This window comes from Humulus lupulus, chromosome 2, assembly GCF_963169125.1.
Source record: "Humulus lupulus chromosome 2, drHumLupu1.1, whole genome shotgun sequence".
Taxonomy (NCBI): domain Eukaryota; kingdom Viridiplantae; phylum Streptophyta; class Magnoliopsida; order Rosales; family Cannabaceae; genus Humulus; species Humulus lupulus.
The window spans coordinates 124,102,562-124,116,360 of record NC_084794.1 but is presented as its reverse complement, the minus strand read 5'-3'; the positions used below and the strand labels follow the sequence as shown (position 1 = coordinate 124,116,360).

Below are 13,799 nucleotides of genomic sequence, written 5' to 3'. Positions count from 1 at the left end.
GGACCTGAACCCCCTAGGACATAGGAGGTAATAATTTTAGACACTCCCCCACCTCCGTTAATCCAAGAGTTAGAGGTTATGCCTAGCCCAGTCCATAACCCCGAGTTGATCGTAGTAGATTCCTCCCCTAGCTTGGAGGGTAGGGTTCTTGCTCTTTTTCTTGTCTTTACATTACTTTGACTAACTATTTCTTATATCTGAATCTTCTACTCATTCTTTTTCAGGTGAAGAGATAGAGCTGCCAGATGCCCCGGGTTTGAGGGGTGCCTTTAAGGTCAGCGGGGTTGGAGCTAGTCCTGTCGTGAAGAGGCCTAAACTAACAAAGAAACATGCTCCCAAGACTGGGACTTCCACCGAGTCTCCAGTTAAAGACAAAGGTGCTAGCTCCACCCAGAAGCAGCCAAAAAAGACTCTTCCCCCCAGCTCCGATGACAACAGTCATGGTTCTCCAAGCTCCAAATCCTCTTGCTCGGCAAGTACCTCCCTCAATTCCTCTTGTGGTCCAAGGAGAGGCTCCCACCGTCTAGATCCCAGTTAAGCCACTCGACTTGGCAAGGATCCTCGAGGTGTTTTGAGGAACTGTATACGAAATGGCGAGCCATATGGTGGGCCACGCCTATAGGGCAAACACCAAGGACCTGACGACCATGGAGGTACGTACTCCTAAGGACGTTCTCGAATCTCCTCTAGGAATGAACCTCAATATGAGTCCTCTTTTCATCCTTCTAACTTTTCTTTTTCCTTTTCTCCTTTGTTTTTTTTAAAAAAAAACTAATCTTCACTTGCCTTATCCTTTTGCAGTTTGTCCTTGATTAACTCTTAAGAATTTCTTGGGCTAAAGTTAGGGATGAGGAGCTCTGAGCCACTCTGAGTGCCGCCCAAGAGAGAAAGCAGTTCGCTAAAGCCGCCCTGGTTTCCTCCTAGGAGGGTGAGCTAGCTGCAAAGGAGAGTGAGCGAATGGCTAAGAACTAGGTCATGGAGGTGAGCCATCACCTGGATTAGCTACAGGCCAAAAATGAGGGGCTCAGAAAGAAACTTGATGAGGTCAAGGACAAAGCCAAAGAGGAAGCTGCAGAGTCATTGAATCAAATGGAGGATATGCTTTACTGTTACTGGGCTTTCAACTAGGACAGGAACTTCTCCTTCATGCAACCAGAGTTATGGGAACCATATCTTGCCAAGTTCAAGATTCGGTTCTCACAAGAACCGTCGGAGACCGCCAAAGCTTTTGATGCTGCCGAAGGAGATGGCGAGGAGGTGAGCTCTTCTGAACGAGTTGACGGACCCCAGTGATGATATTATTATTTTTGTTTATATTTTTGTACTTTTCTGATTAAGTCCCTAGGGACCAAAACAATTGCCTTTGGGCTCAGGTTGACGTTTTTTCTCCTTGAGATAACAATATATTTTTGAATACGTATCTAACTTGTGATCTATTATTTTCTCATGTTTGTGAATCCTTAGATTCTTGTACATTCAAAATCTTAGGGATTATCTTTAGATCATGATAGATTTTTGATGGCTCTACTAAGTAACTTTACCGACATCTTAGTTGCATCCAAGATTTTGCCCGCTTAATTACTTCATACCTATTAGAAATCAAGCCTCAGACCTGGTCGTATCCAGGGGTTTTAATAGGCTTAATAGTTTTGTAACTGTTAGGAATCAGGCCTCGAACTTGGTCATACCTAGGGGTTTTTAACGGGCTTAATAGCATTGTATCTGTTAGGAATCAGGCCGAGGACCTGATTATATCTAGGGGTTTTATTTTTAGAGATTTCTCAAACTTAGTTTGTGTCCAGAATTTTGAAAACCTGAGCTTTAAAAAGTCGTTGAATAATCAATTTTTTTCAAAATATAAGTTTCAATTTTCATCTGAACAAGCTGAACTCTTTTAAAAGCTCACTTTGTTTATGTGCCCCCCAATCAACCAGAACTTATAAATGTTCTAGGTTGCTTTTACAAAGTGAGCTCATGATAACAAAACAATAAAATTGATTACTTAATAAACCAACTATTATTAGACTGAAATGGCTTTTATAAACAAGCCTTACATAAACGGTAATTCTGAAAAATTAAAGACAATAAAATTATTGATAATACTTTTTGAGGTGTAGGGCATTCCAGGTCCGCGGGACTATTTCTCGACTTAGTCAGGCTAGCTTGAAAGTCCTTTCGCGCAGGATCTCCACGATCTGATATGGTCCTTCCTAGTTCGGCCCTAACACATCGTCCTTGGGATCTTTACTTGCTACAAGAACCTTCGGAGAACCAAATTTCTTAATCCGAGTCTGCATCCTTTCACCTTCAAATTGAAATAACGAGTGATTTTATGTTGATAATGGGCGAGCTATAATTGTGATGCCTCTCGTTTTTATTCGAATAGGTCAAGGGATGCACTAAGTAGCTCGCGGTTATGATCTTGATCAAAGGTCTTTTGTTTGTGGGTTGTCACCAGTGCCTCAATTGGGAGCATAGCCTCGCTTCCAAAGGTAAAAAAGAAAAAGGGGTATGTCTCGTGGAGCTTCAATGTGTGGTTTGGTAAGCCCAGAGTACCTGCGGGAGCTGTTTGAGCCATAATCCATTGGCTTCATCTAGTCATTTCTTCAAGCTTGCCTTCAGGATCTTTTTTATGACCTCGACCTGCCCATTATCCTATGGGTATGCTACCAACGAGAAACTCTTGGTTATGCCATATTTTTCACAAAAGTCAGTGAAGAGATCGCAATCGAATTGAGTTTTGTTTCCAGACACAATCTTTTTTGGGAGCCCAAGCGACATATGATATTTTTTACAACAAAATCCAAGACTCTCTTGGAGGTGATGGTTGCCAAAGGTTCAGCCTCTACCCACTTCGTGAAGTAATCAATGGCGACAACAACATAACGAACTCCTCTTTTTTCTGTCGAAAAATAACCAATTAAGTCAATTCCCCATACTGCAAACAGCCAAGGGGATGAGATCATGGTTAGCTTGATGGGAGCAGCTCAGGAAACTATGGTGAAGCATTGGCATTTGTCACACTTTTTCACATACAAGATCGAGTCCCTTGTTAGAGTGGGCCAAAAATAGCCCTGTCTCAATACCTTTAGAGCTAGGGTTTTCCCCAAGCGTGGTCTCAATAGAAGCCTTCGTGTATTTCTTGCAAAATAGTTTGCACTTCCTCGGGCAGAACACATCGCAGGAGGGGTAGTGAATGCCCTCATCGATATAGAATCCCTTCAACCATTACATATCGCGAAGCTTGATACTCCGGTTGTGAGGTATTCCACTATGGGGGTCATCTAGGTTGGTTTTATGTCAATCATTTTGACCTCAACCGTTTTTGCTGTTATACTCGGGCTTTCCAAGAATTCCACAGGGACTACATTCAATGTATCTGCCTCTTTGGTGGTAGCAAGTCAAGCTAGAGCATCAGTGTTGGAATTCTGCTCGCCGGGTACTTGTTCAATGGTGCTAAACTCGAACTCAGACAACTCGCCCTTAACCTTAGCCAAGTAGGTCACCATCTTGATACCATGAACCTAATATTCCCCCAATATATAATTAACTACAAGCTGAGAATCACTATAACATAGGATGGCCTTTTCCTTTAGCTCTTTCACCACCCTTAGTCATGCCAATAAGGCCTCATATTCAGCTTCATTGTTGGATGCTTTGAATCTGAACCTAAGAGTTGTATGGAGTCGATGCCCTTCAGGCGAGACTAAGATTATCCCAACTCCCAATCTGTTTTCATTAGACGATCCACCAACGAAGATTTTACACAATTCCTGTACCGGTTCCCTTATTGGCTCATCCTGAAAAACCTGCGCCCTTGACAAAAAAATCAGCAAGGGCTTGACTCTTGATTGTTGTCCGTGGCATATACAATATTTCGAGCTGGTTGAGTTCGATGGTCCATTTTAATAGACATCTCGACGTTTCAGGTTTTTGCAAAACCTGCCTTAAAGGTTGGTCGGTTAAGACGTGGATAGAATGGGACTAGAAATACTGTCTGAGTTTCCTTGAAGCCAAGATAAGACAGAATGCGAGCTTTTCTATCAATGGGTACCGGGACTCAGCTCCGAGAAGTATTTTACTTACCTAATATACGGGTTTTGTAACGCCCTACTTCCTTAGAGCAATTACTAAGTGAGTTTAAAACGTGCAATTAACTTGCTAATCGAGGTTTTAGGTTAAAAGTGCGACTAAATTGTAATAAAAGTCATATAATTTGAAAATGTAGTCATTCATTGGAATTATAAAGCGTTATACATTTGGGGTCCCAAAATACTGTTTAGAAATATTTACAACTCAAAAATACGATTAAGGTCGACTAAATGACAAAATTTAGATTAATACATAACATCTCTTAAAAATACCCCTGGCCGTGGCAGCCAAGGAGGCCGAACATGTACACGTAGCTTCACGCTCTCCGTACTCATGGTTGGTCGACCTTTCCCTTGCCCTTACATGCACCATAGAGCACTCGTGAGCCGAAGCCCAGCAAGAAAACTCAACACAAATAATCAACATATGAATATCTATCAGTCAGCATATAATAAAGCAGCCAACAAGCTAAACACTTGGTGGCCATGCCGTCCCAGGCACTTTACGAGGCCCTGGGTTTGCGGTCTACACCATGAGGATGAATCAAGCATCCAAGAAGGGTCTCACCCTAACGGCTTGCGCTCCGCGTGCTCAACGCCACTTCCAGCCCTTTGTCGTACTTGGCCTTACACTCCACATGCTTAACGCCGTACCCGGCCCCTTGCCGTACTCGGATTTCTGCTGTTCTCAGCCTTCGTCATTCCCAGCCTTCGCCGTTCATTCACAAGTATGAAATTCATAGCATATAATCAAGAAATACTTAAACAAATACATAACATAAATAATAGGGCTACGCCTTGCAATATAATCACATAGGGCCGTGCCCTGCAATACAAATTATAGGGCCACGGCCTGCTCTACGGGTACAACAGTTTTCTTACCTATGTCCCAAGCTTCTCAAGAACTGATATCCTGAGCACAGTCCCCTAGTCCGAGCCTCGTTGAAAACCTCAGTCTCTGTTTGAATCCACAAGCTAATATTGAGCTAATCTTCAAGTCCACAGCTCCAATTCCTTGTTTTAGCCTCAATGGTTCTCTTGGAAAGGTCTAGAGAAAACAAGAGTGAGAGAGAAGGAAGATAAGGCCGGTTTTGGGCAAAGTTCTAAGTGTTTTTATATTTTATCTTATCTAACTTAAGTCACTTAAGTTAATCCTAAGGCTCGGTGTACCAAAAAAGTCCTCGAGGGCAAAATGGTAATTTTTTCCAACTCCTAGACTCTAACTTCAAATATATCTCTAATTATTTATTTTCATAACCCAATAACCCAATAAAATGTCTATTGCCCAAAATACCCCTTAACTTGCCCCAAGTCGGGTATCAGGTCTTGTTGTGACTTCGTAGCTAAATCGCTCCCTAGGACTATCTCGGATCGTGCATCACAAATATATCACCACTCACACGTGGTAAAGATCACAATATACACAAATATTGCATTTATGCCCTTAACGGGCTAAAATTTCAAGCATGCCCCTAATAACCAAAAGGGGCCCACATGCATATTTAATTCACCTAAACATGCATTTTTAATCACATACTCATCAAATTCACATATTAACAAAATAAATCACTTATTGCCCTCCAGGCACGCTAAGCAAGGCCCTAAGCCTTATTAGCAAATTTGGGACGCTACAGGTTTCTACGCTCGATCTTCTTCTCGAACTAACACAGCACTGATCGCATTTTTCATCTCGGCCAGATATAGAAATAGAAATTCCTTGGACACCAATTTTGATTATATGGGGGGTTCAGCCAAATGCGCTTTCAGGTCGCGGAATGCCTGTTCGCATTCTTAGGTCCATTCGAACTTCTTTTTCACTCTGAGAAAGTTGTAAAATGGGAGACACTTGTTAGTGGATTTTGAAACGAAGCAGTTTAAGGTTGCCACCTTTCCAGTAAAACTTTGTACTTCCTTTCACGACTTGGGCGAAGGAATTTCCAACAACGACCTGACTTTCTCTGAATATTTCTCTATCCGCCTTGTGTTAGCTATAAACCCCAGAAACTTTCCCTACGAAACTCTGAAAGTGCACTTCTGGGGATTCAACTTCATGTCATACTTCCTTAGTATGCCAAAACATTCTTTCAGATCGAATACATGGTTATTGGCAGTCTTTGATTTAACGAGCATATTGTCGACATACACTTCCATGTTTCTTCCGATTTGGTTAGCGAACATTTTATTGACTAACCGTTGGTATGTAGCACCAACATTCTTCAGCCTGAATGGCATAACTTTGTAGAAATATATGTTATGCTCAGTCATGAAGCTGGTATGCTCTTGGTCTGCAAGGTTCATCGCGATCTGGTTTTATCCAGAATACGCGTCCATAAAAGACATGAGCTCGTGACCGGCCATGGCGTCTAACAACTGATCAATCACTACAACAAAAGAGGCCTACCACAACACTAAAATCTAATACTATTGAAAAAGTATTATAGTTTCAGATAAAAAATCTTAGCGGGTCTCTCAAAAATTTTGAGCGCCACTTAATTTTTTAGCGCCATCATTTTTAATTATGTTTTCTCTATCTTTTTCTTAGTGTTTTTTTCACTTAACTCGCCCACTTTCTCTCTCAAATCCCTCGCCTCTGTCTAAATCCTTAGGGTTCCTTAATACCTCTGCTCTCTCACAACTCCACAGCAAAGATAGCAGACCAAATTTTTTTGTTTCTCTCATCTTTCTGGGTTTTCTTTAGAAATAGAAATTTAAAGAAATAGAAATTTAAGCTTGATAGTCTAAGTTTGAAGCTTAGGTGGTAAGTATACGAGTTCATCAAATACTGAATATCTCAAATCTTAATAGTACCATTTTCTCCCAAATATTCAATCTTTTTCTTCTTCTTCATCTTCATCTTCTTGGATTGTACGATCATGTGGGTGGAGATACTGTGCGATCTCATCCTTTACAAAGTCTTTAAGCCCTTCTTCTACGATGACAATATTTTAGAGGTCGAGACCTCCGATTCCAATGCCCTCTTCTCTGTCGCCGTTCGGTACTTCTTTCTCTTTGTAAATATATATATATATGTGTATGTATATATACACCAATTCGAACACCAATTCCCTTCCTTTTCAATTTTCTGTTTCTGGGTTTTTGTTTGCAGAATTGAAAAGCTTTATGGTGGGAAGGCCTATGTCGGCCTTCGGATACCCGATGCTGACACCGGCACTCGACAGAACATCGATCTGGTTCTCCTCACCAAAGGGTATGCAAATTTCTTTCCCAAAATTATAAATTATAAATAAAAACCTCATCTTTATGTTCTCAACAGTGCTCACAAAATTCAACTTCACTGCCAGTAATTCCAACTTCACTATCCAAAATATAAACAGAAATGGTGGTCACTCATTATTGTCTTGAAAATTTGGGTACTTAGTACTCTGCTCTGCACTTCATTTCTTTATGTGTTAAATTGATTATTTTGATCGTCACATTATGTTTCTTTGATTAAGTTATATTCATAGGATTGGAAGTAGGTGTATTTGTTGGGAGTTCTTTGATTAAGGCATACTTTGAAAATTGTTGTATTTTTGGTGCAAGAATACTGTTTGATAAAATGTTTCAAAGAGATATTGTGTTAGAGATAAAGAAACATTTGAGGAAGCAACAAGAAGAGGTTGAGAAAGATCAAAGATGTTGAAAGAAAGAAGAAGTTGAACTAAAAAGGCAATGATTTCTTTTGGTTGCTCTCTTGATATGTTAATATTTGCTATTATGATGTTATTACTAAAGGAATTCTACCCATATCAAAAGTTAATAATAGAGTTATCAATGTGGACATATATATATATATAGTGTATTTGTGTTAATTAATGTTTGTAACGATTTGTCTGTAAATTTTTTAGTTTGACTGCTTATGATGGTCTGTATTGCTTTTTTAAAGTATATTACTAAGCTTTTAAATAATGCCTTAGAGGTGTTTGAATGAATGATTCACTAAGATATATGTGAATAATTTCTTATCAGTGACGAAATTGGATTTTTGGCCCTGAATTTTTTCTTAACGTTGATTATTTAAGAGTCCATAATTGTAAGTGTTAGTGTAAGACCCATGTATTTATGCTCTTTAGCTATAAATATATATAAATGACTTTATGAGTGTGAATGAGGTAAGTTTTAGTTATATATAGTGGGATGTGCTCTGTTCCATAATTTTTCAAATATTTATGAAGAAATAGTTACAGAGTAAAGTTGGACCAGTGAGTTAAATGATTTCAAGGAAGCATCATAGTATCACTTTTATATAATTAATTTATGATGTTCTGAAAATTATATAATAAATTGCCAAGCTTTTACATTATTTTACAAGTAATTTATATAAAATAAATTAAATGCACTTCTTTATTTTTAACTCCATATTAGCTTTAGATGTCTTGTTTAGTTATTCCTCTTTGAAAGTAAATGGGTTCAATAGAAAGAGATTGTGGGTTCTTTATCATCAGTATATTGACATTACTCTGTCTCTGCATGCTTCCTTCTCGATATTGCTATGAAATTTATAACATAACTTCATTCCAAGCATTAACTCATGAACACACTCTGATATCTTCTAGCCAAGTTTTTGAGCTAGGCTTTATCATTGTAAATAATTCTGCAAATCAGTACGTGGGGATGTGCCATGCAAAATTAGATATGTAGTATGTTGAGTATTATAACTAAAGTGTGTTATGTACATTACCAATTCCTTACTTTGCTTGCTGTTTCATGGGTTTATACTTCCTAATAATTTGTGTGTATTTGTATGTCTTAGGCACTGACTCCCACATCAAAATAGCCTTTTTATTGTTAAGTTTTTGCTTTTAAGAAACTATTCATCATGTCCAAAAGGAAAACCTGCTTTTGCATAATTAGACAGCAAAATATAGAAAATTACTATTATTTGACTTTGCGTACATACACAATGGTATATAAATAAATCATATTAAAAGAGAGATAAATCATATTATAAGTATTACGGCTGGTTGTGTCATAAAAAACAGAGGAGATCAGATGGGCATATATATTTATATGTGGTCTATGCTTTATTGTACAGGTATATAGCTATGAACTTCAACTGCACAGGTCCTAACAATCCAAAGTTCCAATGCAACAACAATTGCAACAGAGTCTAATTTGCTTCCATCTTAGGCACAACAACCACAACAGTAAATTGTGTCACAGATTCAGTCACAGCCGCAGATGCAGCAACAGTTGGGTTTGCAACAACAGCCAAATCCACTACAATGTGAAATGAGGCTTCAACCATCAGGTCAAAATGTAATTGATCAGCAAAAGCAGTTATATCAACCACAGAGACCTCTTCTAGAGACATCATCAAGTATGTTGTTGCCTTGTATAGTTTTGCATTGTTTTAAATGTTTCTATAATTAGTAATTTTGCATTTCTGATATGATATTATGTGAACATCCTTTTGTAGCATCTGTCGATTCAGCTGCAACTGGACATGCGAGTGGAGTTGATTGGCAAGAAGAGGTTTACCAGAAGGTAATATGACTTGTTCATCAAACTAATTCCACCTATCAAGCTAGGATTCTGTAGCTGTTATGGAAGTAATTAAGATAATTTTGGATGACCAAGAATGTAAAACATACATGCAGTAATAAACTATAAATATCTGATTGGGAGGATAAAAAAATGATGAAGACATTATGTGAATGACAGAAATTATGGTTGTTATTATATTTCATAAAAGCATGTACTATGTAGCTGACTGATGCATGTTAATTTAAGTTATCAGCACCTGAAAAAGTTAAAGTTAACTGTTTTTTTTTTCATTTGTCGGCAGATCAAAACAATGAAGGAACTGTACTTACCTGAACTTCATGAATTGTATCAGAAAATTGTTGGCAAATAACAGCAGGTACGTTCTCATTTTTACTTACAAGGATCTGTTAAAAAATATATGAAATTTAATTAAAATAAACAAATTAATGAAAACCCATAGTATAAAAGTAAAAAGGGAAAGAAATTGAAACATTTTAGCTTAAGTGAACCTTTTCTTATACTGTAAGCTTACTTGAGTCTGTTTTTTCTTTTGCCAGCTTACTCGATCGTTTAATGAAAGCGGTTAGTCATTGCTTTTTCCTTTCACTTGATAATGTATTCATTTTTGGTGGTTCCTCATTTGTTGTTGGTTAATGATTTATAATTATCTCTGGTTTCCAGGTAAAATCTATGTCACCTAAGGCATTGAGTGTTTCTGTCAGGGACATTGGCTCTGTTGTCAGCATGGTTGATAGGTTTGCATGATCAGCTCCCGGTAATGGATCTAGAGCCGCAGTTGGTGAGGATTTAGTTGCTATAAAAAACTGTCGTTTATAGGTAAGAAATTTCATGAGCCACGACAGAACTAACGGGACAAGGAAAATGAAGCGCTACACTAGTTCCATGCTCTTAAAGGTCGTATCATCAACTAGTAGTATTAATGATTCAGAAATATCAGAACTAGAGTCTACTGCAACATCTGGTATCAAGAGGTGTAAGTTAGAGGTATTTGTCTTTTGTTGAAATGGATGTTTGTATGAATAAGACCTATTTTAAACATGGTTCTAGCTTCAAAGATCCATGTTTGACATTCAGCTCAATCTTAGATCTGATTTAGTCACTTGACTGATAGTGGAAGTGATTTTGGTGACTTTCTGATAGCATATACTGAGACACATAAATATATGCTTATTTTGAGTGTGCTGTGCTGAGAGTTCATTTTATCATATCCATTCAGAAACTTATACCTGTGAAGTGACTATGGTGATATTGTTGCAGGCAATTCATGCTCTTAAAGACGAAATTAGGGAAATAAATCAGTGTCTTATTGACACTGTTATTGATATTAGTGAGGAATAAAGTGTTGTAGTAGCTGCTGCTAAAGGAGATGAAGGGACCATTGTCAAGTGCTCTTTCAGCGCCGTGGCACTCAGTCCAAAGATGAAATTGCAATATGCTTCAGCACAGATGGTGGGTTCTCAAGAATGATGAAGGGATTTTATCACCCATATGTAGTATTTTATGTGTTGATTGTTCTTTTAATGTTTTGCAGTCTCCAATACAGCCATTAAGGTTGCTTGTCCCCACAAATTATCCCAAATGTTCCCCAATACTATTGGACGTATTTCCAGTGGAAGTCAGGTAAGGGAAAAATCACACCAAATCCTCTCAAATAACACGGAAAAGTTTTTAGTTGATGTTGTGATAGTTGATGTGTATCTCTTGGAGAACTTTTTGTTCAGAAAAATGTAGTTTGAAAAGCTATTTGTGACATAAGAACTTTCATATTCCAATTTGGCTGAATATAAATGAAAATGAAACTTCTCCAAGCTCAATTCTTTGAATATAAATGAAAATAGTATGCCTCTTTTTTTCGTTTTTCTTTTTGGCTATGTAAGGTTTAGTTATGATTGTTAAATTGATTTATGAAGGTAGGCTGTCAATCTCATTGTAACTTTGTCTTGAACAGGAAAAACATACCGTCTACGGGTGCATAATGTCGGTATCTCAACTAATTTTGACAGGAATTCACCACAGTAGTTAGTTGTGTGAGCGGAAAGCAATAATTTGATTCAAAGTTTCGATTTTGAATTTTTCTTGCAAACGTTTCATCTGGGTATCAATATAGTTTCGATTTTAGTCACCATAATTGCTTAATATGGTTTTTTTTTTCTGGGTTATTGATCTCTTATGTAATTGAAGTTAATTTTATTGCCTCTGAACTTATATTTATGTGAATTTCCATTTATTAATGCAGCATTTTGATTCATATCTTGTTAATGAATTTTCATAATTTAATCCGATAAAAATCAATTTTTTAGCTGGAGTTTATACTGCTTTTATTCATATTGTTTCTGATAGTTTTTAGTAAATTCTCTTACATGGTTAAATTGTGTCTACTGACTGCATAGTCAATGCATTACTTCATAAGACCACTCAAGATAGTTTTATATGTAGTTAAGGAGTCTAATTAGTTAGCATCAAGATTAGGACTCCTAGTGAGACTAATTAGGCTCTTGGGCTTTCATTAAAATTTTCAACTTTTATTTTTAATACTTGTGCTCTGCAACTGTAAATTTTCTATATATAGGGAGCTTTGGAAGACGAACTATCCACAAAAGAGAGCCAGCAAAAACCTTAGACACAGTATTAAGATGGTAAGCTAAAGCTTTACTACATAATCATGAGGTGGTTATCCTAACTTTTCTATTGAATATGATGGTTGATTTAGTCACCATATTTCAGCACAGGAAGATGAGAATCTACAATAATATCTATTATTGATGTATTATTTCTGTCCTATTATATTTTACAATTCTCTACCAACAATTGGTTTCAAACTACTATGTTATCCGATTTCTGGGGCAGTGCATTAGGGTTGGACTTTAGGGAGGGCACCTGTATATGATGTTAATATGTAACTTGCTTCATTGACTTTGCAGTATTTCGACGGATATGGGTATCATGGAACCTCATTTGAGCAGACATATCGATGTTACCCTTCATCCTTTATCGATAAGGTTAGTTTTGCTCCTCACTCGGTTCAGACTTCTTCTAGAATGTTTCACTGTTGGATGTTCTGTTTTTATATTTCAACAACCTCCTGCATTATTCAGTGTTTAGAGTCTATTGTAGCTGTGATTTATGTGGTGTTTAGAATAGCCTAGCAAAACCTTCATTAAAATAAGGTGTTGTGGATACAAAGAATCTAGAACATTACCTTCTAAGTTCATAGAAATTCTATGTAGAACATTTCCTCTGTTCGTATGGTTGCCAATTTCCCACCCATCCTTCACAGAATCTTTTACATCAATTAGCCAAAGAGCCAATCTAAATTAATTCAGTTTTCTTATGCTATTTTTCTGGCATGCATGTTAACTATCTTTTGGTTGAGACAATTTATTCTTCAAAAACAGAATTTGAGCATAAACATTTTGTTATTTTAACCATTGCAATTTATTTTTATAGAAGCTAGAAGTTAGATAAGAAAATGAGATAAAAATATTGCTAGACAATTTTATTGTGACAGTCTTGTCTCCATGAAGTTTAATAAAAAGGTCCAATTATTATGAGACATATCTAGAATCCATTCTTTTTTGTTTTTCCTCTTCTTTTTTTATATAATTCTTTTGGCTGCTCCTTCTCATGATTAATTCAGTATTGATTATATTTTTTTAGCTCATTACAAGTGTTGAATCACAGGTATTGTATTGTATGTATTTGGTTTCGATTCATGTTAGGGTGATTGGTGCAGGATAATTGGCCTTCTGTGATGTTTGCAATGGCAGGATGGGTGGTACTTAGCCTTGTAAATCTCTCAACTCAGTATGCTTAGGATTTTGTTGGCTTATCAGTCACATAAGTGATCACTGCAAGCATAACAGTTGTTATAGGTCCTTTCTTTATTGAGCAGGTTCCGAAGGCTCAAGTTGTTGGTTTTAAAAGTTTGTGCTTTTCCCCAAATTTCCAAATGGTTTAAAGGTTCTTTCTTTGATTCTGTATCTTAATATATTGGGAGATGAAGTTTCAATAAGAATGGTTTAGTGCCCCCAATCCGGTTTCTCAAGGTCAAATTCCTTGGTGTTGCAAGTCAACATACCTCTATAATTTTTTAGGCTAATGAGTTCTTATGAATATTGTTGACTGTTTTTAATAATAGATAATTTTTTAATTGTTTCATCTTTCTTTTGTCCAAGTAATCTATAGTGATTACTTTCTTTT

General features: G+C 37.1%; 1 protein-coding gene and 2 long non-coding RNA genes across 3 annotated transcripts; all 3 read left to right on the top strand.

Annotated features, from left to right (window-relative positions):
- Positions 1–9,209: 9,209 nt before the first annotated feature.
- Positions 9,210–10,343, top strand: LOC133814695 (mediator of RNA polymerase II transcription subunit 15a-like). Its single transcript, XM_062247625.1, has 5 exons — positions 9,210–9,411; positions 9,511–9,578; positions 9,880–9,940; positions 10,136–10,146; positions 10,260–10,343. Exons 1-5 carry the CDS (start codon positions 9,273–9,275, stop codon positions 10,341–10,343), a joined length of 363 nt encoding a protein of 120 aa, XP_062103609.1. The 5' UTR covers positions 9,210–9,272.
- A 174-nt stretch (positions 10,344–10,517) lies between these two features.
- Positions 10,518–11,898, top strand: LOC133818461 (uncharacterized). The gene is made up of 3 exons (XR_009885907.1): positions 10,518–10,583; positions 10,857–11,048; positions 11,131–11,898. It is a non-coding gene; the product is annotated as an uncharacterized LOC133818461 (long non-coding RNA).
- A 304-nt stretch (positions 11,899–12,202) lies between these two features.
- On the top strand, positions 12,203–13,553 carry LOC133818460 (uncharacterized). The gene is made up of 3 exons (XR_009885906.1): positions 12,203–12,235; positions 12,455–12,598; positions 13,333–13,553. It is a non-coding gene; the product is annotated as an uncharacterized LOC133818460 (long non-coding RNA).
- Positions 13,554–13,799: the final 246 nt, after the last annotated feature.

Bases quoted from the DNA above. Each gene is read 5' to 3' on its own strand.
- LOC133814695 (XM_062247625.1), top strand. From the start codon at position 9,273: ATGCAGCAACAGTTGGGTTTGCAACAACAGCCAAATCCACTACAATGT. The intron at 9,412-9,510 runs GTATGTTGTTGC...ATCCTTTTGTAG, and splicing joins TCTTCTAGAGACATCATCAA to CATCTGTCGATTCAGCTGCA. The intron at 9,579-9,879 runs GTAATATGACTT...ATTTGTCGGCAG, and splicing joins AAGAAGAGGTTTACCAGAAG to ATCAAAACAATGAAGGAACT.